The 25,000-nt window shown below is 35.8% G+C and overlaps 1 protein-coding gene and 2 long non-coding RNA genes across 4 annotated transcripts in view; 1 reads left to right on the forward strand and 2 right to left on the reverse strand.

The window, feature by feature from the left end:
* The window catches only part of plxnb2b (plexin b2b), a 327,318-nt gene that overhangs the window by 301,285 nt on the left and 1,033 nt on the right, over positions 1-25,000 (forward strand). For both annotated transcript variants that reach the window (NM_001423669.2, NM_001197316.3), the window contains 13 exon segments: positions 3,066-3,247; positions 6,160-6,226; positions 6,596-6,742; positions 7,075-7,231; positions 8,785-8,885; positions 9,017-9,101; positions 9,177-9,328; positions 14,436-14,596; positions 18,596-18,743; positions 18,829-18,893; positions 21,704-21,779; positions 21,851-21,925; positions 23,811-25,000. The exon segment at positions 23,811-25,000 is cut by the window's right edge and continues 1,033 nt beyond it. In NM_001423669.2, coding sequence (NP_001410598.2) covers positions 3,066-3,247; positions 6,160-6,226; positions 6,596-6,742; positions 7,075-7,231; positions 8,785-8,885; positions 9,017-9,101; positions 9,177-9,328; positions 14,436-14,596; positions 18,596-18,743; positions 18,829-18,893; positions 21,704-21,779; positions 21,851-21,925; positions 23,811-23,915 — 1,521 coding nt within the window. In that variant the 3' untranslated portion in view covers positions 23,916-25,000.
* On the reverse strand, positions 2,003-3,270 carry LOC147837648 (uncharacterized). Its single transcript, XR_015526153.1, has 3 exons — positions 2,654-3,270; positions 2,481-2,594; positions 2,003-2,338 (listed from the first exon to the last, which is right to left on the reverse strand). It is a non-coding gene; the product is annotated as an uncharacterized LOC147837648 (long non-coding RNA).
* On the reverse strand, positions 14,449-18,150 carry LOC147837649 (uncharacterized). The gene is made up of 3 exons (XR_015526147.1): positions 17,339-18,150; positions 16,026-17,228; positions 14,449-15,599 (listed from the first exon to the last, which is right to left on the reverse strand). It is a non-coding gene; the product is annotated as an uncharacterized LOC147837649 (long non-coding RNA).

The following is a 25,000-nucleotide window of genomic DNA, read 5'->3' on the forward strand; positions in this document are numbered from 1 at the left end:
CTTTTTGTTTTCGTTTTGTTTTTTGTTTCATTGTGTTTTATTGCATTTTTGTTTTTTGTATCGCTTTATTTTTTGTTTTGATTCATTTCGTTTTCTGTTTTGTTTTTTGTTTAGTTTCATTTCATTTTGTTTTTTGTTTTGTTTTTGTTTTCTTTGTTTCATTTTATTTTTGTTTTATTTTTTGTTTTGTTTTGTTTCATTTCTTTTAATTTTGTTTTTAGTTTAGTTTTGTTTTTTTGTTTCTTTTTATTTCATTTCATGTTTATTTTGTTTTATTTTTTGTTTTGTTTTGTTTCATTTATTTTTATGTCGTGTTTTGTCTTCTCTTTAGTTTAGTTTAATGTAGTGCACACTACTTAAGACATTTGGGATCAGTACGATTTTTTTAATGTTTTATAAAATAATCATATTCTGGTCATCAAGTCTGCATTTATTTGCTGAAAAATACAGGGGGGAATTAAGTTATGAAATATAATTACAATTTTAAAACAACCAATTTATTATTGAATGTAGCGATTTAAAGCTGATCTATCCGCATCGTTACTCCTGTCTTCAGTGTCATGTGATCCCTCAGAAATCATTTTAAAATGCTATAAAATGCTGATCTTATTGTTAAAACCTATTATTTTTATTGTTGAAAACTGTTGGGCTGCCTAATTTTGTGGAAACTCTTATATAGTAATAGTTTAATCATTAAGGAGATGTTTAATTCATCAAGAGTGAAAATAAAGTTTGAAAACCCTCTGCAGAATCTGAAAATATAATAGGAGAAAATAGGAGAGATCATAAAAATACATTTTATTATTTTCATTAATACTGTTTTAAGATATATTATGTTGCAATTTTGAGCTATCTTTCACAGAATTCAGAATTGATATGTTTTGGTTCTGATTTATTTAGCAGATGAAACAAATTTACAGGCTTTCTCACAATTTCTTCAAGAAAAATACTTTATTTTTCCCAATTCTGAGCTCATATCTTTCAACATGGACTTTTTTATTCTCAGAAGTGCAACTTAATTTCTCATACTAGTTTGTAGACTCCATTAAACATTGGCATCCTCACCTTCTAGTTTTAAACGGTTAATAGCAGGAAAGGTCAGTAAATAAGGATTTGAGGATAATTGTTGGGGTTTCTCATCAGGAACGACACACGCATGAGTGATGGAGCCCTGTAGACTTCATTCAGACATTCACTCAATTATAGCCAACGACAGTAAAACGGCCCCCGAGGACTCAATCAGCTCCGCGCTCTCATTAAAGTCTTTTATATTCATGCCGGAAACACAATTAAACATTTACGTTTAATGGCACACATGTAAACGCATAAACAAGCACAGTGTTCGAGACTGGCCTGTAATTATGTCCCTGGTGTTTATATCGTTACGCGCAGCACACAAAAGTCCATCATAACCAGACAGCAATAAAACTTAATGATCATTAGAATAAAACAAGACGCTTGTTTAAGATGTGAGCCTGAATGCTGTACTGTTTGAATCGTACATGAAAGCACATGAATCCTACACAAAAACGCTGTTTACGTCACTGCGTGTATATATATATAATTGCGTCTTTTTCTGAATTCTGACAATATTTCGCAATACTGACTCTTTTCAACAATATTTCGCAATACTCTTTTTTTCCAAAAATATTCGCAATACTGAATTCTTTTGACAATATTTAGCAATACTGACTCTTTTCGACAATATTTTGCAATACTGACTCTTTTCGGCAATATTTTGCAATACTGACTCTTTTCGACAATATTTCTTAAAAATTGCTTTTTTGCCAAATTTTGCAATACTGACTCTTTTCGACAATATTTCACAATAATGACTTTTTTGACAATATTTCGCAATACTGGCTCTTTTTGACAATATTTCGCTATAATGACTCTTTTCGACAATACTCCGCAAAATAATGACTTTTTTTTGACAATAATTCGCAATACTGACTCTTTTTGACAATATTTCAAATTACTCTTTTTGACAATATTTCGCAATACTGACTTTTTTCAACAATATTTCGCAATACTGACTTTTTTCAACAATATTTCGCAATAATGACTTTTTTGACAATATTTCGCAATTGACTTTTTTTACAATATTTCACAATGACTCTTTTAACTATATTTAGCAATACTGACACGTTGACTAATTCGCAATGGTGACTCTTTTCGACAATATTTCACAATACTAACTCTTTTCGACAAAATTTCAAATACTGACTCTTTTCGACAATATTTTGCAATGCTGACTCTTTTCAACAATATTTCCCAATAATGACTCCTTTCAACAATATTTTACAATACTGACTCTTTTTCACAATATTTTACAATACTGACTCTTTTTCACAATATTTTACAATACTGACTCTTTTCGACCATATTTCAAATACTGACTCTTTTCGACAATATTTCGAGTACTGTCTCTTTTCAACAATATTTCAAATACTGAATCTTTTTGACAATGTTTCAAATACTGACTCTTTTCGACAATATTTCAAATACTGTCTCTTTTTAACAATATTTCGCAATACTGACTCTTTTCAACAATATTTTGCAATACTGACTCTTTTCAGCAATATTTGACAATACTCTTTTTTCGACAATTTTTCGCAATACTGAGATTTTTTTTTACAATATTTGGAAACACAGACTCTTTTTGAAAATGTTTTGCAATACTGACTCTTTTCAACAATATTTCAAATGCTGAATCTTTTCGACAATGTTTCAAATACTGACTCTTTATCGAATTAGTACCTGACACAGAAGTCTAGGTTTAAATCATATATTTTGGAAATTTTTCTACAAATTTGTGACTGTTTCTCGCAGTGGACTATTTTCTGCACAACAAAACTTTCTCGCAATTCTGACTTTTTTCACAATACTTCTGCTAGAAATACCAGTATTCTAATTAACTCTCAATTGCAAGAAAGCAAACATTATTGTGTAAAAAGTTGCAATAACTCTTTTAATTTTTCTACAATAGTCTGTGAGGAAAATGAGCTCCATATTAAAGTCAGAAGTGTTTGCATAAATCAATCTCTCTCTGTGTTTGTGTTAAGTTTATTAGAACACTGGAGGGCCGTCCGGATTTTAACGCCAGGGCCAAAGTGTATTTTGCGTCTCTGCTGACCGTAGCTCTTCACGGTAAACTGGAGTATTACACCGACATCATGAGGACGCTTCTGCTGGGGCTCATGGAGGATTACGTTCACAGCAAGAACCCAAAACTGCTGCTCCGCCGGTGAGACACCATGACATCTATGTAAAAAAAAAAAAAAGATAAAGCATATATAGTAAACATTTTTTTTTTTAAGTCAGGAGAAATTAAAAATATATAATATTACAAATTTAATATTATTTAAAATATATATAAACAAATTTAAGTGTATTTTCTTTAGATTACCAAAGATGTTTGGTGACTAAATATTATTTATTATATATTGTATTATATAACACAAAATATTTTAAAATATAACAATATAATATATATATTAGGGCTGCACAATATATAATTTCAGCATCGATACAGCAATGGGATCATTTGCAATAGTCACATTGCGAGTATATGCAAAGTTGAGTCTGGATTATAATTTAGTATTCCGTGAGGGTTTTTTGAGGCCTTTGACTGTGTGACGGTTTCAAAAGCATTCAGGCCTAAGAAATTGTACCATTTGTAACTTTGACGAATTATTAACGATTAATTTTATTCAATTGTTTTTAAAACGAAGACTATGCAGTATTATTTTACATTTGATTATTCAATTACTGTATACCTGAATACTGTTCGACTCCTCGGAAAACAATAAAACGCTGTTTCTTTAATTTGTATCTTTTTCATTATTGAATTTGTCTATGCTTGTAGACCGTTACTTATATTTTACGCATATGCACTCCCCTAAAAAAAATCATCCCGATCGACCTTAAGTTAAAACTTTTCTAAATAGTTATTCAACTCATATAGCAAAAATGTATTCCTATCGCTATATATATATCGCCCGAATATAAAATATTGCAATGTTAGATTTTTTTTATATTGTGCAGTCCATATAGTTTTTTGTCGCTTAAAATATATAATAAATATAATACCATATATAATTAAAAAATTTAACTTTTGTTTAATATACTAATTTATTTATTGGGGTTATATAAAATATTTTTTCATGATAAATGTATTGTTGATTATACAATTTACCATTTTTTGAAATTTACATTTTCTTTCATTTTAGATTTAAAGTTTATTTTAAGTATTATATTCAAATTACAATTTCATTTTGAATCATTTGACTTTTATTACTAAAATACAGCAATTATATTTTAATTATTGTCATTTTCAAACAGCGATAAATAATCAGTTTTGCATTTTAACAATAAGGTTGTTCTTTAAATCATTACATTTTTTATTTTTATGTTTTTAGTACATGTTTTTGCCTTGTTTTGTGTCTTTATGGGGTGATTTTGAGGTGAAATAATAACTTGAGGAGTTTATTTCCCAGGTTATACAGTACGTGAGATTCACTTCTCCAGGCACAGTTTCTCCCATATGAACTTTACTTTTGAAGTTAGTGCCTCTGAATCATTTAACTACATTCAGATTGTGTAGTTTGAGGCGATTAAAGACAAGTAAACATCCTCCAGCACAAACGAGAGAAAGCAAGTTATTAATTTTGAATGCACAGAAAGCCTACGCGACCCTGCTACGTGACAGACTGTACAGACATCATTATAATCTTCCTCATATAGCATCTTTCTATCTTTCTTATCATCTGCTCAGATTTATCTCCAAATGTCACATGGGAAATGCTAAAATCTTCCACACTTACAACATCCACAAACATGCGCTCACATGCATGTTTGATTGTTATGCTAATGCTAATTTTGCTATGGTTTTTTGTTATTGGTGAAGAAGATAAAAAAAAGAAGCAGCAGCGCTTCAGTGTATGGCTGAAAGTGACTTCATGCTTTCATTCCTGTCAGCAAACTTTACTCAATACAGATACTGTTGTTTAAAACGACTCTGGTAACAGTTGAAGTACTGACTACACTTTTGTACTCAAGTAAAAGTAAAGAAGTACGGCCTGAAATACATACTTAAGTAAAAAGTATTCATTACTACCTGTTTTAATTTCTTGGTAACTACACCGCACATCATGTATACGCCTATACAAAATAGCCTACACTTCTTTAAATTGTTTTGTAAAAATGTTGTTGCCATTTTCCAGCAGCAAAATAGCCAACCATTATCACTTTACAGTATTGTACCACAAAACTGCTCAAAAAGTTGCCCAGTGTATCATTACCTGGACACAAAACTTCACTTTAGGCCTGTGAAGAACAACAGCTGCCATACTCATTTGTATATTCTAAAACGTAATTCTTCTGCCTATATTCTGTATTCATTACTAATAAATGTCTTAAATTTAAAACTTCATTTTTGTCCAAAACAAGTTTTAGTTTTTTTTTTCTTTTGATAAAATATAAACAAATAAAGTGTATTTGACTACAAATATACAGAAGTCAGAATTATTAGACTGAAATTAGTTTATAAGTAAACTTCACTTAATAAAATATACACAATACTTTGAAAACAAACAAGCAAATCATATGAGCTGCATGATTGTTGCTGTTTGAAGAAAATGAAGCAGCTTTAGCATAATGCAAAAAAATATATACACAGTTGAAGTCAGAATTATTAGCCCCCCTTTTGATTTTTTTTTCTTTTTTATTATATTTCCCAAATGATGTTTAACAGAGCAAGGAAATTTTCACAGTATGTCTAATAATATTTTTTCTTCTGGAGAAAGTCTTATTTGTTTTATTTCGGCTAGAATAAAAGCCGTTTTGAATTTTTTAAAAACTATTTTTGGGACAAAATTATTAGCCCCTTTGAGCTAATTTTTTTTTGATAGTCTATAGAATCGTTATAAAATTATATATATATATATATATATATATATATATATATATATATATATATATATATATATGTGTGTGTGTGTGTGTGTGTGTGTGTGTGTGTGTGTGTGTGTGTGTGTGTGTGTGTGTGTGTGTGTGTGTGTGTGTGTATTACTTCTTTTTTTACATAATTATTTTTTATATTATTTAATATTATTATATTAATTGAACTATTCATTTAGTTGTCTCTTATTTCTCCAGATCTGAAACAGTGGTTGAAAGGATGCTGAGTAACTGGATGTCCATCTGTCTCTATCAGTACTTGAAGGTAAAATATCCAATAATGCATAATTTCATAATTGTTATATTGTATAAAATACAATAATCTTTTGACTAGTAGCATCGTTTTTCAGGCAGCACAACATAGTTCACTTAAATTCAGATTACATTTGATGGATTTTATTAGTATTTTAGTCATGAGTCATACTCATGCTCATAGTGCTCGTATTTCAGTTCCCGCAGGTTCTCACAGTTTACTCAGTGTAGTGATATGGAACTGTATGGGCTCATGACGGAACTACTTTAGCTGTGCGTTTATCTGAAGATAACTACACATCTTAGAATGTTCACCTGCCAATCAGAATCAAGCATTCAACAGCCTCATAGGATAAAAAGAAATGCACTCATGTTTGTTCAGGACACTGCTGGAGAGCCGCTCTACAAGCTCTTCAGGGCCATAAAGCACCAGATCGAGAAGGGCCCCGTGGATGTGCAGGTGAAGAAAGCCAAATACACACTCAACGACACCGGCCTTCTGGGAGACGACGTGGAGTACAGCATTCTGGTACTGATTTTGTACATTTATATTAGTATAATATAATATTTAGAAGCTGTGATAATACAGTTATAAACCTCCAGGATTCCACAATAGATAAATTTAACGTAAAATTAAGCAAATGTCACAAACTTTTGTGGAGCTTGCAATTCAGAGTTCAGATTTTGGGCAGTGAGGAATCTTCAAATTCCTGCCGTGCCACAGAGTGCCATCTGCATAGTTCTACATTTAAAAACATGTAAATATGTATAAATGTATGTATGTATGTATGTATGTATGAATGAATGAATGAATGGTGAAGAGGGTGTTGAATATTTGTTTGTTTCGTCTTTTGAATGCAGACGCTGCAGGTGCTGGTTCAGGGCGAGGGGCCTGACATCACCCCGGTGAACGTCTTAAACTGTGACACCATCTCTCAGGTCAAGGAGAAGATCCTGGAGCAGGTCTACAAGAACCTGCCCTACTCCCAGAGACCCAAAGTAGACAGTGTCACCCTTGGTGAGTGAGTGAGCGAGGGAGTGAATGAATGAATAAATGAATGTCTGAGTGAGTGAGTGGTTGAGAAAGGGAGTGAATGAATGAGTGCATGAGTGAATGTGAGTAAGCCAGAAAGTGAGTGAATAAATAAATGTGAGTGAGTGAATGAAAGAGTGAGTAAATGAATAGGTGAGTGAGTGAATGAATGAATGAATGAATTAGTGAGTGAATGAATGACAGAGTGAGTGAATGAACGAATGTGAGTGATGTATGAGTATGAGTCACATATGAGTATGTGAGTCAATGAATGAATGAATGAATGAATGTGAGTGAGTAAATGAAAGAGTGAGTGAGTGAATGAATGACATGGTGAGTGAATACTTGAATGTGAGTGATGTATAACAGAGTGAGTGAGTGAATGAATGAATGTCTGAGTGAGTGAACGAGTGAGAAAGTGAGTAAATGAATGATTGTCTGAGTGAGTGAGTGACAGAGTGACTGAGTGAGTGAGTGAGTGAGTGAATGAATGAATGTCTGTGCGACTGAGCGAATGAGAAAGTGAGTGAATGAATGAATGTCTGAGTGAGTGAGTGAGTGAGTGAGTGAGTGAGTGAGTGAGTGAGTGAGTGAGTGAAAGAGTGACTGTGAGTGAGTGAGTGAGTGAGTGAGTGAGTGAGTGAGTGAGTGAGTGAATGAATGTCTGTGCGACTGAGCGAGTGAGAAAGTGAGTGAATGAATGAATGTCTGAGTGACTAAGTGAGAAGTAAATGAGTGAATGATTGTCTGAGTCACTGATCAACTGAGTGAGTGAGCAAGGGAGAAGTAAATGACTGAGTTAATGAATGTATGAGTGACGGGGTGACTAAATGAATGTGAGTGAGTGAGAGTGAATGACTGACTAAATAGCTCATTGACTTAGTGGTGAGAGAAATGAGTGAATGACTGATTGAGTAATGAATGAATGTGAGTGAGTGAGTGAGTGAATGAATGAATGAATGAATGAATGAATGAATGAATGAATGAATAAGTGAGTGAATAAATTAATGACAGTGAATGATTGACAGTGAGTGAGTGAATGAATGTAAGTGACTGAATGACAGAGTGGGTGAGTGAATGAATAAGTGATTGAGTGAGTGAATGAATGACAGTGAGTGAATGAATGAGTAGGTGATTGAGTGAGTGAATGAATGGCAGAGTGAGTAACGAATAAGTGATTAAATGAGTGAATGAAATAATGAATATATGAGTGAGTGAATGAATGACAGAGTGAGTGAATGAATAATTGTTAGTGAGTGAGTAAATGAGTAAGTGATTGAGTGAATGAATGAATAAATGAATGAGTGAGTGAGTGAGTGAGTGACAGAGTGAACGAATGAATAATTGTGTGTGAGGTAATGAATGAGTGAGTGAGTTGGTGAGTGTGTGAGTAAGTGAGTGAGTGAATATATGTAAGTGTGAGAGTGAGTGAGTGATTGAATGAGTGATTGAATGAATGAGTTATGTGATTCAGCCATTAATAACTTCCCTCAGCATGACACTGTCTCTGCCTGTATGTATTGTGCTCTCATGCACAGAATGGCGGCCCGGTTCCACAGGACAGATCCTGTCAGATCTAGATGTGACATCACAGAAGGAGGGCCGGTGGAGACGCATCAACACACTGGCACATTATAACGTGAGCACATTCCTGACGCTTATAACATGTATAATATCATTTAGAACTAAATCAAAATTCATAGTTTAAATACATTTTTGAAAATGTTGCAATTGTGTTGCGTCATGAGTGTTGTTTTGTGTGTGTTTTAGGTCCGGGATAATGCAACGGTGATTCTCTCTAGCGTCCAGCACACGCAACAATCATACGACCAAAATCACGACAGCCATGAAGAGAGTGAGTGCAAGTTTTGTCATGTGTGCTAAAGTGGCTCGGATGGAGACGTCACTGACACTCTTCGTTTACTTTTAGGAAACGCCCTGCTGGAGGACGATAAAGTTTTCCACCTGGTGCGACCGGCCGACGAGCTGGATGAGATCAAATCCAAGAGGGGAAGCATAAAGGACAAATCCATGACCAAAGCCATCACTGAGATATATCTCACCCGACTGCTCTCCGTCAAGGTACTGCACTCCTACAAGAACACTGGCATTTCGTTTTCAGGGTATTTCAGTAAATAACACACAGTACAGCGGGACGCGATTTTATCGGGGTTGTTGGAAATTCTTGAAAATTTTAATCCTAATGTTTTTTCGGTTTGAAAAGCGCTCATGTTTTATGGGTGAAGTACTTGGAATTGTGATTTTGTTGCTTTTATAATTGTTTATCCTACTAAATAGGTCATAAAAAATTAACCGATTGAATAAAATCTAAATAAACCTCTTTGCTTTTGCATGAACTGAAAAAGTTGAAGTCTGCACTGGTGCCTGTAGTGTGATGTGTATGTCATTTTAATTAATTATTTAGTTCATTAATTAATTCATTCATTCATTCATTTTCCTTTGGCTTAGTTTATTTATTCATCAGGAGTCACCATAGCAAAATAACTCACCAACTATTTCAGCATATGTTTTACACAGCGAATGCCCTGTCAGCTGCAACCCAGTTCTGGGAAACACCCATACCCACTCATTCCCACACATACACTTTGGCCAATTTAGTTTATTCAAGTCACCTATAGCGCATGTGTTTGGATTGTGGGGGACACGAGCACCTGGAGGAAACCCACGGCAACACAGAGAGAACATGCAAACTCCACACAAAAATGCCAACTGACCCAGCCAGGGCTTGAACCAGCAACCTTCTTGCTGTGAGTCGACAGTGATAACCACTGAGCCACCTTGTCATCATTTTTTATTTGAGTCCTTTGAAATTGAGATAAATATAAATTTTAGGTCAAATTTTGACCTTTAAGGTGCAAGTAATTGACATTTAAGAGAGTAAATGACAGTAATTCAATCCTAGGCTATCAAAAATTCCAGAGAATAGTTGACTACTATGTTATGCTATGCTATGCTATACTATACTATACTATACTATACTATACTATACTATACTATACTATAAAAGTATTAACATTTTAAAGCACGTTTAAAGTGCTGGTAAAGTTTACAAATGGACCTGTAAAATGCTTGAAGACTTTGACTTGAGTGATTATGAATCAATGAATTTGAATGAGTGAGTGACTGAAAGAATGAATAAATGATTAAATGAAGAAACAAATGTGAGAGGGAATTTAAATGGGTGAATGTTAGAGTGAATGAATGAGTGAGTGAGTGAGTGAGTGAGTGAGTGAGTGAGTGAGTGAGTGAGTGAGTTAGTGAAATAGGTGAATGTTAGAGAAAATGAATGAATGAATGAATTAATTAATTAATTAATGTGAGTGAATGAAATAGATGAATGTTAGAGAGAATGAATGAATGAATTAATTAATGGGTAAATGTGAGTAAAATGGGTGAATGTCAGAGTGAATAACTGAGTGCTTAAATAAAATGGGTGAATGTTAGAGAGAGTGAATGAATTAATTTAAGTAAGTAAATGAAATGGGTGAATGAATGAATGAATGTAAGTGAATGGAATGAATGAATGAATGAATGAATGAATGAATGAATGAATGAATGAATGTTGTGAGTGAAAGAGTGAATGAGTTAGTGAAATAATGAGTGAGTGAATGTGAGTGAGTGAATGACTGAGTAAATGAATGAAATGGGTGAATGTTAGAGAGAATGAATGTGAATGAGTGAATGAAATGGGTAAATGTAAGGGAGAGAGTGAATAAGTTAGTGAAATAACGAATAAGTGAATGTAAGTGAGTGAATGACTGAGTAAATGAATGAATGAAAGTGAGTGAGTGAGTGAGTGAGTGAGTGAGTGAAGTGAATGAAATGAGTGAATGTGCATGACTGAGTGAAAAAGTGAATGATTCAGTGAAAAAATGAACGAGTAAATGTGAGTGAGTGAATGACTGAGTAAATGAATGAATGAATGAGAGAGAGAGTGAGTGAGTGAGTGAGTGAGTGAGTGAGTGAGTGAGTAAATGACAGAGAGTGAATGAAAGTCAGTGAGTGAGTGAGGGAATGAGTTAGTAAAAGAATGAATGAGTGAATGTGAGTGACTAAACGATTTGTCAAACAGTCGACAATCAGTTTTGCTTGAATGCTAGTGATGAACCAAATCCCATCCTCCAGCAGTATTAAATGTGTGTGTGTGTGTGTGTGTGTGTGTGTGTGTGTGTGTATGTGTGTGTGTCATATAATTAATATAACCTCCATAAACCCACATGAAGTGAGTGTTCGCGTGTTCTCTTAACTAGCAGCGTGTAAATCTAATTGCGTCTGATTGGTTCGTCTCCTGTCCTCGTGTCGGAGGCCGTAAATTGAGCGATTAGAGAGGCTAATTAGCGCGCTGCTTTCGCCTTGTACAGAAGTAATTCAGCAGCACGTAAAGCTGTCAGCGGCGACAGAAACACGGAGAGGAGAAGTGTGTAACGTCAGGCCGATCACACACACTGAACAGCCATGTATGACTGTCAGGAAACCAAGCAGAAAGAAAACCTGACACTTCTCTGCCTTTTTTTGAGGTCTGTGTTAAGTTTCAGGTCTTAGGTTGGTTTTTGAGATTTGTTTTCTATTTTGCCAGCATTTAACCAATAGCGTCTCTCTGCAATAAAGTGATGTCATGCCGCACTGTTTCTGTGTGAAGTCAAGAAAGAGGCTAACTCTGGGCCACAACATAACTATAGATGTGTTAAAAAAATAATGGCAATATACAGCTCAATTCAGAATTATTAGCTCCCCTTTGATTTTTTTTTCTTTTTTAAATATTTCCTAAATGATGTTTAACAGAGCAAGGAAATTTTGACAGTATGTCTGATAATATTTTTTTTTTCTGGAAAAAGTCTTATTTGTTTTATTTTGGCTAGAATAAAAGCAGTTTTTATTTTTTTAAACCCAATTTTAAGGTTAATATTATTAGCCCCTTTAAGCTATATTTTTATGATTGTCTACAGAACAAACCATCGTAATACAATAACTTTCCTAATTACCCTAACTTGCCTAGTTAACCTAATTAACCTAGTTAAGCCTTTAAATGTCACATTAGGCTATATAGAAGTGTCTTGAAAAATATCTAGTCAAATATTATTTACTGTCATCATGACAAAGATAAAATAAATCAGTCATTAGAGATGAATTATTAAAACTATTATGTTTAGAAATGTGTTGAAAACATCTACTCTCTTTTTTACAGGCCTAATAATTCTGACTTCAACTATATATATATATATATATATATATATATATATATATATATATATATATCCAACAGTTCTGTCTGGTTCTTGAATCTGATTGGCTGATAGCTGTGATATATTTAAGTAATATCAGCACCCGTACAGCCTCTCTACCCTTTGTGTATTACTCCGCCCACATACAGCCAGCAAAAAGCAGACACGACAAATCTAAAGTTTAAAAGATGCTTGCTCAGCTGTATAACTGTCAGCTTATGATTTGAATCCGACGCGAAAGAAAGTAGTACCTCATACAAAAGGGTTTTTGAGACTCTCCATGTTTTGATTTTGTTTTTTTGATTTTGTTTTTATTTTGTTTTTTTATGCCGTCAAACTGTTGTATAAATGCAATATCACACTCGTAGCAGTGCGATATGGCTGTATATCGGCACTGGTGGGGGCACTGAGGCACTCGGCCTGCAGCCTCATGCCAACGCATGCCTCCCACCAGTGCCGATATACAGCCATATCGCACTGCTACTCATGTGATATTGCTCTTATATATATTCGAGTCCTGATTCTGAGGTACCATCCGATTCCGATAGAGTCTAAAACCGTGTGATCGGGCCCGATTTCCAATCCGCTTGTTAAGTGGTGACGTGTTTGTGACGTATGTAATACTGTTTCCGGGTCCAAGCCGCCACTCATTTGAGTGGAGAAATCATTTGTTTATGATCACGTTTTATTCATATCACACAATAAAGTTAATTTTATATAAAATCATAGCGTACACAACAATCTCTGGGTTTCCTGCATAACAAATACCAAGAATTTAACAATTTATAAAAAATTAATCACTTTCTGGCCATCGGATATTAGGCATGGACATATACACTGCGATCGTGACTTTTGAAAGCATTAAATCGCTTTGTAAACGTTTATTATTACCATTTCATGAGTCTCCCCATTTAGTTGAATAGAGCGCTTGGACCCGGAAGCCGCTTCGCGTGACATCACACTTAACAAGCGGATCACGTGATTGGATCTGGACATCCCTACTAAATTTGCATATTGTTTTACATTTACTTTAGAAGATACATTGCATAGACTATTTAAAAAATACATTGATTGACTCTGTTACTAATGTATTATTTATATAATAAATGTATTTAAAATGACAGTTTTATTCAGTAATTTTAATATTTAGATGGTTGCCATTATTTAAAAAAAAAATTTTGATAGAAATGTAAATAACTCATTTAAATGGATAATTTAATGCATCATTTAAAAACATACCAGTATATAAGTCATGCTTAATTTGTATTATGATTGAGTTTAATTATGTCAATTCGAAATCTGACATTTGTATTTTTGAACTAATATATTAAAAACTGGGGTCACACGGTGGCTCAGTGGTCAGCACTGTCGCCTCACAGCAAGAAGGTCGCTGGTTCGAGTCCTGGCTGGGTCAGTTGGCATTTCTGTGTGGAGTTTCCGTGTTGGTGTGGGTTTCCTCCGGGTTTTATCCACAGCCCAAACACATGCGCTATAGGTGAATTGAATAAACTAAATTGGCCATAATGTATGAGTGTGTATGGGTGTTTCTCCAGTACTGGGTTGCAGCTCAAAGGGCATCCGCTGTGTAAACCATATGTTTCATAAGTTGGCGGTTCATTATGCTGTGGTGACCCCTGATAAATAAAGGGACTAAGCCGAAGGAAAATGAATGAATGAATGAATATTGAAAAATGATTTGAGAACTTTTCTATGGGTTCATAGCAAAATTAAAAATCTGAGATGTATTCTGGCTTCCTTAAGAGCCCATGGCAGTTTTATAGTGACTACTTTCAGTTAGTAAAACATTTCTTCATGTGCAATATTAAAAAATAACTAAATAAATAAAACGAGAGCACTTTCAAAAATAGAATGAATGTATAAGCACTAAACTATGATCACCTTGTGTGTGTGTGTGTGTGTGTGTGTGTGTGTGTGTGTGTTTTCAGGGCACGCTACAGCAGTTCGTGGATGATTTCTTCCACAGTGTTCTCTGCTCCGGCGCTGCCGTCCCGCCGGCTGTGAAATATTTTTTCGACTTCCTAGATGAGCAAGCGCTGCGACACGAGAATGTAGACGAGGAAACCATCCACATCTGGAAGACCAACAGGTGTGTGTCAGTGTGTGTGTGTGTGTTTGTGTGTGTTGCTGCTCTGCTCTCTGGCTGTCGCTGCTCTCCAGAGACGCCTCGGCATATGCTAATGTCAGCGGCGCATTCATTTATTCCGCCTGATGTGTGCGTGTGATTGACAGCTGCCGCCGAGATGTGAATAAATGCGACGAGCAATATCATCACTCCAGCAGCTTCTATTAAATATAAACCCGCTCGCAGCCAAACAAACACCTTAATTATGTCCCTGGTTAATTTAATTGTTCTGTTATTATACACCTTTTGTTTTGTTTTTTCAGCGCTGTTCTCCACAGAGATTCCACTAGCCAATATATATTCCAGAGCCAGTCATGTGAATGAGGTTTTTTTTTAAACCGGCTCAGCGGAAACAAAAGCCGGAGCTGTTTAATAACCTGTTTGAAATTCCGCCGCCGTCTGTCCGTGTTCATGCTCTGCCAGCGCGAGTATTGAGTGAATTATTTGCTCTGTACTGACTTTATGCTCCGGTTACAGAAAAGACTCGCTATCGAACGGATTAAATGCATAATTAGCAGTGTTTGCTTAGAAGAGCATCAGCATCGTTCATCCTGAGGGTTAGAGATTTAAAACAAGCCCCTGATTGTCATTATTAAACTATGGAACATTATTCGTCCCGCAGCGCTGGATGCGCACGATTCCTCAAGATATATTAATTTCACTGAGAGATCTGAGCCATAGCAACCACCCACATCTCGATAGCAACACACTAAACACTGTTTGCACCTTAGCAACCACTTAGCGGCAACAAAACTGTAACTCACAAATACAACACTCTAAACAACTTAGCAATCAACTGGTACCTTAGCAACCAACTACTTTATTAACAACTCAAAACTTACTAGCAACAGCATAGCAACATATAAAAACAACACCCTGAACACCTTAGCAAGCAACTATACCTTATAAAGGAATCAGAACTTCCTAGGAACAGCATAGCAACATACAAAAACAACACTCTGAACACCTTAGCAACCAACAAATACCTTGACAACCAACTCGTGACCTATCAATGTCTCATAACTTCCTAGGAACAGAATAGGAACTCACAAAAACAACACACTAAACACCTTGGTAACCAACCAGTGACTCAGAACTCCCTAGCAACAGCCTGGCAACACACTAAACAACAATATGATCACCTTAGCAACCAAAGATTTAAGGAATATTAGCAACAAAATAATAACTCACAAAAACAACACTAAAACTTTTAGCAACCAACTACTTTATCAATGACTCGGTACTCACTAGCAACAGCATAGCTACGCACAAAAACAACACTATGAACACCTTAGTAACCAACTGGTACTTTAGCAACCAACTAGTACTTTATCAATGACTCAGAACTTACTAGCAACAGCATAGCAACACACAAAAACAAAACTCTGAACACCTTAGCAACCAACAAATACCTTGACAACCAACTCGTGACCTATCAATGTCTCATAACTTCCTAGGAACAGAATAGGAACTCACAAAAACAACACACTAAACACCTTGGTAACCAACCAGTGACTCAGAACTCCCTAGCAACAGCCTGGCAACACACTAAACAACAATATGATCACCTTACCAACCAAAGATTTAAGAAATATCAGCAACAAAATAATAACTCACAAAAACAACACTAAAAATTTTGCAACCAACTACTTTGTCAATGACTCGGTACTCACTAGCAACAGCATAGCAACGCACAAAAACAACACTCTGAACACCTTAGCAACCAACAAATACCTTGACAACCAACTCGTGACCTATCAATGTCTCATAACTTCCTAGGAACAAAATAGGAACTCACAAAAACAACACACTAAACACCTTGGTAACCAACCAGTGACTTAGAACTTCCTAGCAACAACATGGCAACACACTAAACAACAATATGATCACCTTACCAACCAAAGATTTAAGGAATATCAGCAACAAAATAATAACTCACAAAAACAACACTAAAAAATTTGGCAACCAACTACTTTATCAACGACTCGGTACTCACTAGCAACAGCATAGCAACAAACAAAAACAACACTCTGAACACCTTAGTAACCAACTGGTACTTTAGCAACCAACTAGTACTTTATCAATGACTCAGAACTCACTAGCAACAGCATAGCAACACACAAAAACAACACTCTGAACACCTTAGTAACCAACTGGTACCTTAGCAACCAACTAGTACCTTATCAATGACTCAGAACTCCTTAGGAACAGTACAGCAACACACAAAATCAATTGATCACCTTAACAACCAACTAGCACCTTAATAAGCAACTGCTTTATCAAAGACCCAAAACTCACTAGCAACAGCATAGCATCACACAAAAACAAAACTCTGAACACCTTAGCAACTAACTGGTACCTTATAAATCACTCAGAACTCCTTGGAAACATATCAACACACAAAAACAACACTCTGAACATCTTAGCAACCAACTGGTACCTTAATTACCAACTGCTTTATCAACAACTCAAAACTTACTAGCAACAGCTTAGCAACATACAAAAAAAAACACTGTGAACACCTTAGCAACCAACTAGTACCTTATAAAGGACTCAGAACTCCCTAGGAACAGCATAGCAACACACAAAAACAACACTCAGAAAATCTTAGCAACCAACTGGTACCTTAGTATTGTTAGTAACCTACTACTTTATCACTGACCCAAAACTCACTAGCAACAGCATAGCAACATACAAAAACAACACTCTGAACACCTTAGCAACCAACTGGCACCTTAGCAACCAACTAGTACCTTATAAAGGACTCAAAACTCACTAGCAACAGCATAGCAACACACAAAAACAACACTTAGAACATCTTAGCAACCAACTGGTACCTTAGTAACCAACTACTTTATCACCGACCCAAAACTCACTAGCAACAGCATAGCAACATACAAAAACAACACCCTGAACACCTTAGCAACCTATTAGAACCTTATAAATGACTCAGAACTCACTAAAAAAACAGTGTAACAACACACAAAATAACACTCTGAACATCTTAGCAACCAATTGGTACCCTAGCAACCAAATAGTAGCTTATCAATCACTCAGAACTTATTTGCAACAACAAACACAGCACTCTGAAAACCTTAGTAACCAACTACTTTATCAAAGACTCAAAACTCACTAACAACAGCATAGCAAGACACAAAATAACACTCCGGACAACATAGCAACCAACTGGTACCTTAGCAACCAACTAGTACCTGCACCTAGTACCTATGTACATATATTCATTTATTTTAAATCTCTGTTCATAGCTAATACAACCTGTATATAATGTTCATAGTTCATCCAGCTGTAAATATCACCCTAGATTTTCTATAACTGCACTTTATAACTTATATCCTGCACTTGCTGCTATTGCACTGCTGGTTAGACCTAAACTGCATTTCGTTGCATTGTACTTGTACATGTGTAATGACAATAAAGTTGAATCTAATCTAAACTCGAAACTCACTAGCAACAGCATAGCAACACACAAAAACAACACTCTGAACACCGTATTAACCAAAAAATACCTTATAAAGGACTCAAAACTCACTACAACAGCCAAGGAGGGGTGGGATGGCGGGGTGAGGCGTGGAAGTAAGTGAAGAGGGGGGCGAGACGTGAGGCATGGACAAAAAAATTGAAGAGGGGGGTGGGGCAGGGGGACAAAAGTGAAGAGTGGGGGGGGGGTTGTCTTAGATGAAAGTGAAGGTTTGTGCCCCTAATATCATCTCTGGGGCCCCAGAACTGCCTGGGCCTTTAGAATCGTCCTAACTTCTCCCCCTAGTGGCACCCTTGTGATCTTGATCAATTTAGTTGTAAATCCCTAAAAAGACTGAAAGATTCCTCCAGAAGCAAGACTGCTGAGATGTGAAGCCAGATTATAAAATCATATATTTGGTCAAAAACAAAACAACCTTGACTAACTGAAGTGTTTCCCACGACTTCTCTAATACTGATCCGCAGTTTGCCGCTGCGCTTCTGGGTGAACATCCTGAAGAACCCTCACTTCATTTTTGATGTGCACGTGACCGAGGTCGTGGACGCCTCTTTGTCCGTGATAGCTCAGACCTTCATGGACGCCTGCACCAAAACAGAGCACAAACTGAGTCGGGTGAGTGTCTGCGAATGAGCCACAGACAAATAAAGACGAGAAATGAATCATTAATGGACTCGCTGTCTGTCTCTGTTGCCTCCAGGATTCTCCCAGCAACAAATTACTCTATGCAAAGGAGATCTCTACCTACAAAAGGAACGTAGACGAGTAAGTGTCTCAGCCTCCAGCCGAACGCCCACAGATGCTTTACAAGACTGTCTGATACGTGTTGTGCTCAAAAAAAAACTTTCTCGGTGTGATTTGATTGACTGGGTTTATGCAATATTTGAGTCAGCGTGTAAGTCTACTGGGAGACAAAGTCGTGTTTATGCTCCCAGGTGGCTACAATGAGGAATCCTGAGGTAGAGCTAGGCTAAAATAGCATCATATTCATTATTCATGATAATTAACTTATGTAAATAGGAAAACAATTGTATCTCCTGCTTTGTTTTTTGAGGAATATGCAATGCACCTTCCCCAAACGTTAATAGAAAGTAAGGTTAAGACAGTCCTAATCCTCAATAATGCTGCAACATAGAAAAAAGCATGAATTAGCATGTTTTAAAATGCATAAATTAGCTGTTGTTAGCATTGTCGTTAAATTGTTAGCAAAAGCATGCATGTTAATAGCATGTTTCTAACCCTTGATATTGTTACTATGTTGATAGCATGTTTGTGACACTTAACTTTAAAAATTAGTACGCTAATATTAGCGTTACTACACTGATTTAGCACATAGTTAAAAATGTTTTAGCACATATTAACATGATGCTACCATGTTCAACATTTCGCTAGTTTGAATTAGTATGGTGCTTGCATGTATAAACAAGCTGCAGGCATAAATGAGCATGTTGCTAGCACGGTCAACATGTTATTAGCACAAAATCAGTCAGAAAATTGTTAACAAAACATGCATGTTATTAGCATGTTTTCAACACTTGATATTGTTACAATAAATTAGGATGTTGATAACCTGTTTCTGACACTTAACATGTTATGAATTGGCATACTGATATTAGCATGTTATGAATAATACACTCATTTAACTTAGCTAAAAGGTTTTAGCATATATTGACATGTTGCTACCATGTTTAACATTTTGCTAGTTTGATTTAGTATGTTGCTAGCATGTTTCTAACATGTATTGGCAAGCTGCAGGCATGAATGAGCATGTTGCTAGCATGGTCAGCATGTCTTAGCTGGTCACGCCAGGCTGGGAGCCCAGCCAAAACCAGCTATAACCAGCTTAAACCAGGCTGCTCAAGCTGGCTTTATCTGGATTTAGCTGGTCATTTTCCAGACTGACCAGCTAAGACCAGGCTGGAAATAGTTGGAAACCAGCCTGAATATGGCCAAAACCCCTCTAAAACCAGGCTGGTCAACCAGCTAAAACCAGCCAACCAGCCTAGGCTGGTTTAAGCTGGATTTTTCAGCAGGGTTGTTATTATGTTTGGCAGTTGTTAGCAAAAACATGCATGCTAATAGCATGTTTTTAACACTTGGATTTGTTACCATGAATTAGAACATTAAGAACATGTTTCTGACACTTAACGTTATGAATTAGCATACTGATATCAGCATGTTATAATTAATACACTGATTTAACACATAGCTAAAATGGTTTAGCATGTATTGACATGTTGCTACCATGTTTAACATTTTGCTAGTTTGAATTAGTATGTTGCTAGCATATTTCTAACATGTATTAGCAAGTTGCAGTCATGAATGAGCATGTTGCTAGCATGGTCAGAATGTTATAACAAGTATGAATGAGCATGTTGCTAGCATGGTCAGAATGTTATAACAAGTATAAATTAGCATGTTGTTACCATGGTTGTCAAATCTGTAAACAAAACATGCAGTTTTTAACACTTGGAATTGTTAACATGAATTAGCATGTTGATAACATGTTTGTGACACTTAACATTTTATGAATTAACAAACTGATATTAGCATGTTTTGAATAATACATTGATTTACCGCATAGCTAAAATGTTTTGGCATGTATTCACATGTTGCTACCATGTTTAACATTTTACCACTTTGAATTATTATGTTGCTAGCATGTTTCCTACATGAATTACCAAGCTGCAGTCTTGAATGAGCATGCTGTTGGCACTGGCAGCATGTTATAACAAGCATGTTGCTAGCATAGTTGTTTAATCTGTTAACAAAACATGCATATTAATAGCATGTTTCTAACACTTAGAATTATAACCATGAATTAGCATGTTTATGACATGTTTCTGACACTTAACACGTATGCTTTAGCATATATCTACATGATGCTAATTTTTATTTGTTTGAATTAGTATGTTGCTTTTATATATCTAATATGTATTAGCAAGCTGCAGACAGGAATTAGCATACTGCTAAAATGGTCAGCACATTGCTAGCATGAATTAACAATTTGTTGACATGTTTCTGACACTTAACATGTTAACATGAATTAGCATGTTGATAGTATGTTAACATTTTTAGCTAGAATGTTTTAGCGTGTATTAACATGCTGCTAAATTTAGTTGTTTAGCCTATGTTGCTTTCATGTTTTGAAAATGTATTAGCACATCGCTGCCATGTTATAGCAAATTGTAAGAATGAGTTAATGTTGTTAGCAAGGTTTAGGCATTGACAATACACTGCTATCAAAAATTAACACATTGGAAAAGTTTTATTACATGGATAACATGTTTAGCATGGTGCTATCGTGTTTTACATTTTGCTAACTTGAAGTCTAAATTTGCTGACACATTTAACACAGTTTTAGCAAGCATGAATTAGTATGTTTCTTGCATGTTTTTAGCTTATTAGCAATAGTTAGCATGGTATAGCATGGTTTTACACTCGATGCAGGTTAAACACTAGATTTATCATTTAGGAATGAGAATAGTAGATCAGATATTTTATGTTTAAGTTTAAGAAGGGGTTTAGCCCGAATATTTAGCAGTTTGGATCAATGGTCTATTTTTTCTCCTTAGATACTATAAAGGAATCCGTCAGATGGTGTCAGTCAGTGACCAGGAAATGAACACACATCTGGCTGAAGTGTCACGGGTGAGTGTGTATTTCAGCTTTTTTTTCAAGTAAAATGGAGAGTGTGGTGTTGATTTATTCTTGTTTTTTAGGAACACACTGATAAACTGAACACACAAGTGGCCCTTCACCAGCTCTACCGGTACGCCAGTAAATATTACGATGGGGTGAGTGTTCGCACACACACATATACACAGAGTTAATTGACATGAACAAGTGACAGCACTGACATATTTCATTTCAAATGCATGTCGTTTTTATTAATTGAAAGACGATATGGAATAATTGTTACAGTTCAAAATTAATTTACCGCACAGCAGGACCATTGAAATAAACAGATAAGAGAAATTATTGAAAAGGGTGGGGGCCGGGTGGGAGGCATCAAATAAGTTATGACATGGTCATCATAAACACTTTGATTTCATTTATATTTCATCATTAAATAAATGAAAATGTTAACATGGATGGAAAGATGCATGGATGGATAGAAGGTTGGGTGGATGGATGGATGGATGGATGGACAAATGAACAGATGGATGGATGGACAGATAGATTGATTGAAGGGTGGATGGATGGATGGAATAATGCATAATTAGGTAAATAGATAGACTGATGGATTAATTAATTAATAGATAAATGGATAAATGATTAAATGAATAGTCAGATTAATGGATGGATGGATGGATGGATGGATGGATGGATGGATGGATGGATGGATGAATGGATGGATGACCAGAAAGATGGATGGTTGGTGAACAGATAAATTGATGGATAGATTAATGGATGGATGGATAAAAGGATGGATGGATAGATGGATGGATGGACGACCAGAAAGATGGATGGTTGTTAAACAGATAAATTGATGGATAGATTAATGGATGGATGGATAAAAGGATGGATGGATGGATTGATGAATAGTTGGTGGATAGATAGATGGATAGATGGATGGATGGATGGATGGATAGATGGATGGATAGATGGATGGTTGGTACATAGATAGATGGATGGTTGGTGAATAGATAGATGGATAAATTAATGGATGGATGGATGGATTAATTGGTTGATGGATTGACATAGATGGATGGTTGGTGAATAGATAGATGGATAGGTTGATAGATGGATGGATAGATGGATGGATGGATGGATGGATGGATGGATGGATGGATGGATGGATGGATGGATGGATAATTGAATGGATGGATGGATGGATGGATGGATGGATGGATGGATGGATGGATGGATAGTTGGTGAACAGAGAGATGGATAGTTGGTGAACAGATAAATTGATGGATAGATTAATGGATGGATGGATGGATGGATGGATGGATGAATGGATGGATGTATGGGTGGATGGATGGATGACCAGAAAATGGATAGTTGGTGAACAGATAAATTGATGGATAGATTAATGGATGGATGGATGGATGGATGGATGGATGAATGGATGGATGTATGGGTGGATGGATGGATGACCAGAAAGATGGATAGTTGGTGAACAGATAAATTGATGGATAGATTAATGGATGGATGGATGGATGGATGGATGGATGAATGGATGGATGTATAGGTGGATAATTGGATGGATGGATGGATGGATGGATTGATTGATAAATAGTTGGTGGATGGATGGATGGATGGATAGATGGATGGATGGTGGGATGGATAGTGGGATGGATAGATAGATGGTTGGTGGATAGATAGATGGATAAATTAATGGATGGATGGATAATGGGATGGATGGATGGATGGATTAATTGGTTGATGGATTTACATAGATGGATAGTTGGTGAATAGATAGATGGATAGATTGATGGGTGGATGGATGGATGAATAAATGAATGGATGGATGGATAAATGGATAATGGAATTGCTAGATGGATAACCAGATAAATGGATGGTCAGATAGATAGATTGTTGGATGGATAGATAGATATATTGATAGATGGACAGATGGATAAATGGATAATGGAACAGATAGATTAATTGATGGATAGATGGATGAATGAATGGATAATTGTATAATTTGGCTGCTGGTGTTTGTTGTCTCTGCAGATCATCATGTCTCTGGATGAAGATCCCACCGCTCAGAGTAAACAGTTAACCCTGAGACTTCAGCAGATCGCAGCGGCGCTGGAGAACAAAGTGACCGACCTCTAACCCCGTCACACACAACACTCAGTGTGTATTTAGCTCATCACTATAATCAGATGTTCAATTTCTTCCTGTGTAGAGGCGAAAGGTTTTAAGAGTCGTATTCTCTATTTTTTTTAATGTGCAGTCTTTATGCAGAAAGCTTTATAAGAGGAAAATAACTTTTTAAATAGACGGCCTTGTGTCAGTTGTTTTTAAAGCTTCTCTGTGAGTGTGTGTGTGAGTGCGTAAGAGTCTGAGTGTGTGTAAATCAATGCCTATATTTTGACCAAAAGGGAGCTGCCCGTGACCCTGCAGTGTTTGTGTGCCTATGGTGAGGTCATAGCTGGTTTCGTCCAATCAAAAGCAGCCGAAGGTGACAGTAGGAAATGCATGGGATGTGTTCGGATAGCATACTAGCATATTCTTCATATTGCTTCTGTGCACTGTATGTGTACAGTGTGTGCAAATTGCCGGACAAAATATGCAGCATTAAGGTGTTTGGTGAACTTCTGCAGGTGAATTAAACATATTCACACAAAGGCAAATTTTGTGCAAGGGGGAAAGATGTCCCCACACAGATTTTGCAACTGACTCAAGTTAGTCAGGTTTGCTACTGTTTGTTTACCAACCCCAAAAAAATACCTTGGTTTAAATTTTCCATGCACTTCCTTTTTACTATGGACCTTTTTAGCATCAAAATATTGACGACACATATTTAAATGGTCCTTAAAAACTCATTTAACTGCCAAAGTTGAGTCATTTCTATACAAAATTTGTAAGATATTATATATAAGTATTATTCAAACATTTCATACTTACATGCCATAAATACAGTGTAGTATGGAGTATGCTAGTATGTAATAGAGTGCAACAGTGCCTCTCCAGAAGTAAAAACGCATTATTTCCTCCATCAAGAAAACGATAAGTAATAAAAGACTGACCGGTTGTAAGTTCTAATGTCTCAGCTTGATTGCAGTTATTCAGTTTATTTGAAAATCAATCATGTTTAATATCCAAACTTCATATAAACTACATTACCCATGATGCTTTACAGACTCTCCACCAATCAGAAAGGCGCAGCAAGCGAAATGCACCAAAAGAGATCTTTA

This window comes from Danio rerio, chromosome 25, assembly GCF_052040795.2.
Source record: "Danio rerio strain M-AB ecotype USA chromosome 25, GRCz13ab, whole genome shotgun sequence".
NCBI lineage: Eukaryota > Metazoa > Chordata > Actinopteri > Cypriniformes > Danionidae > Danio > Danio rerio.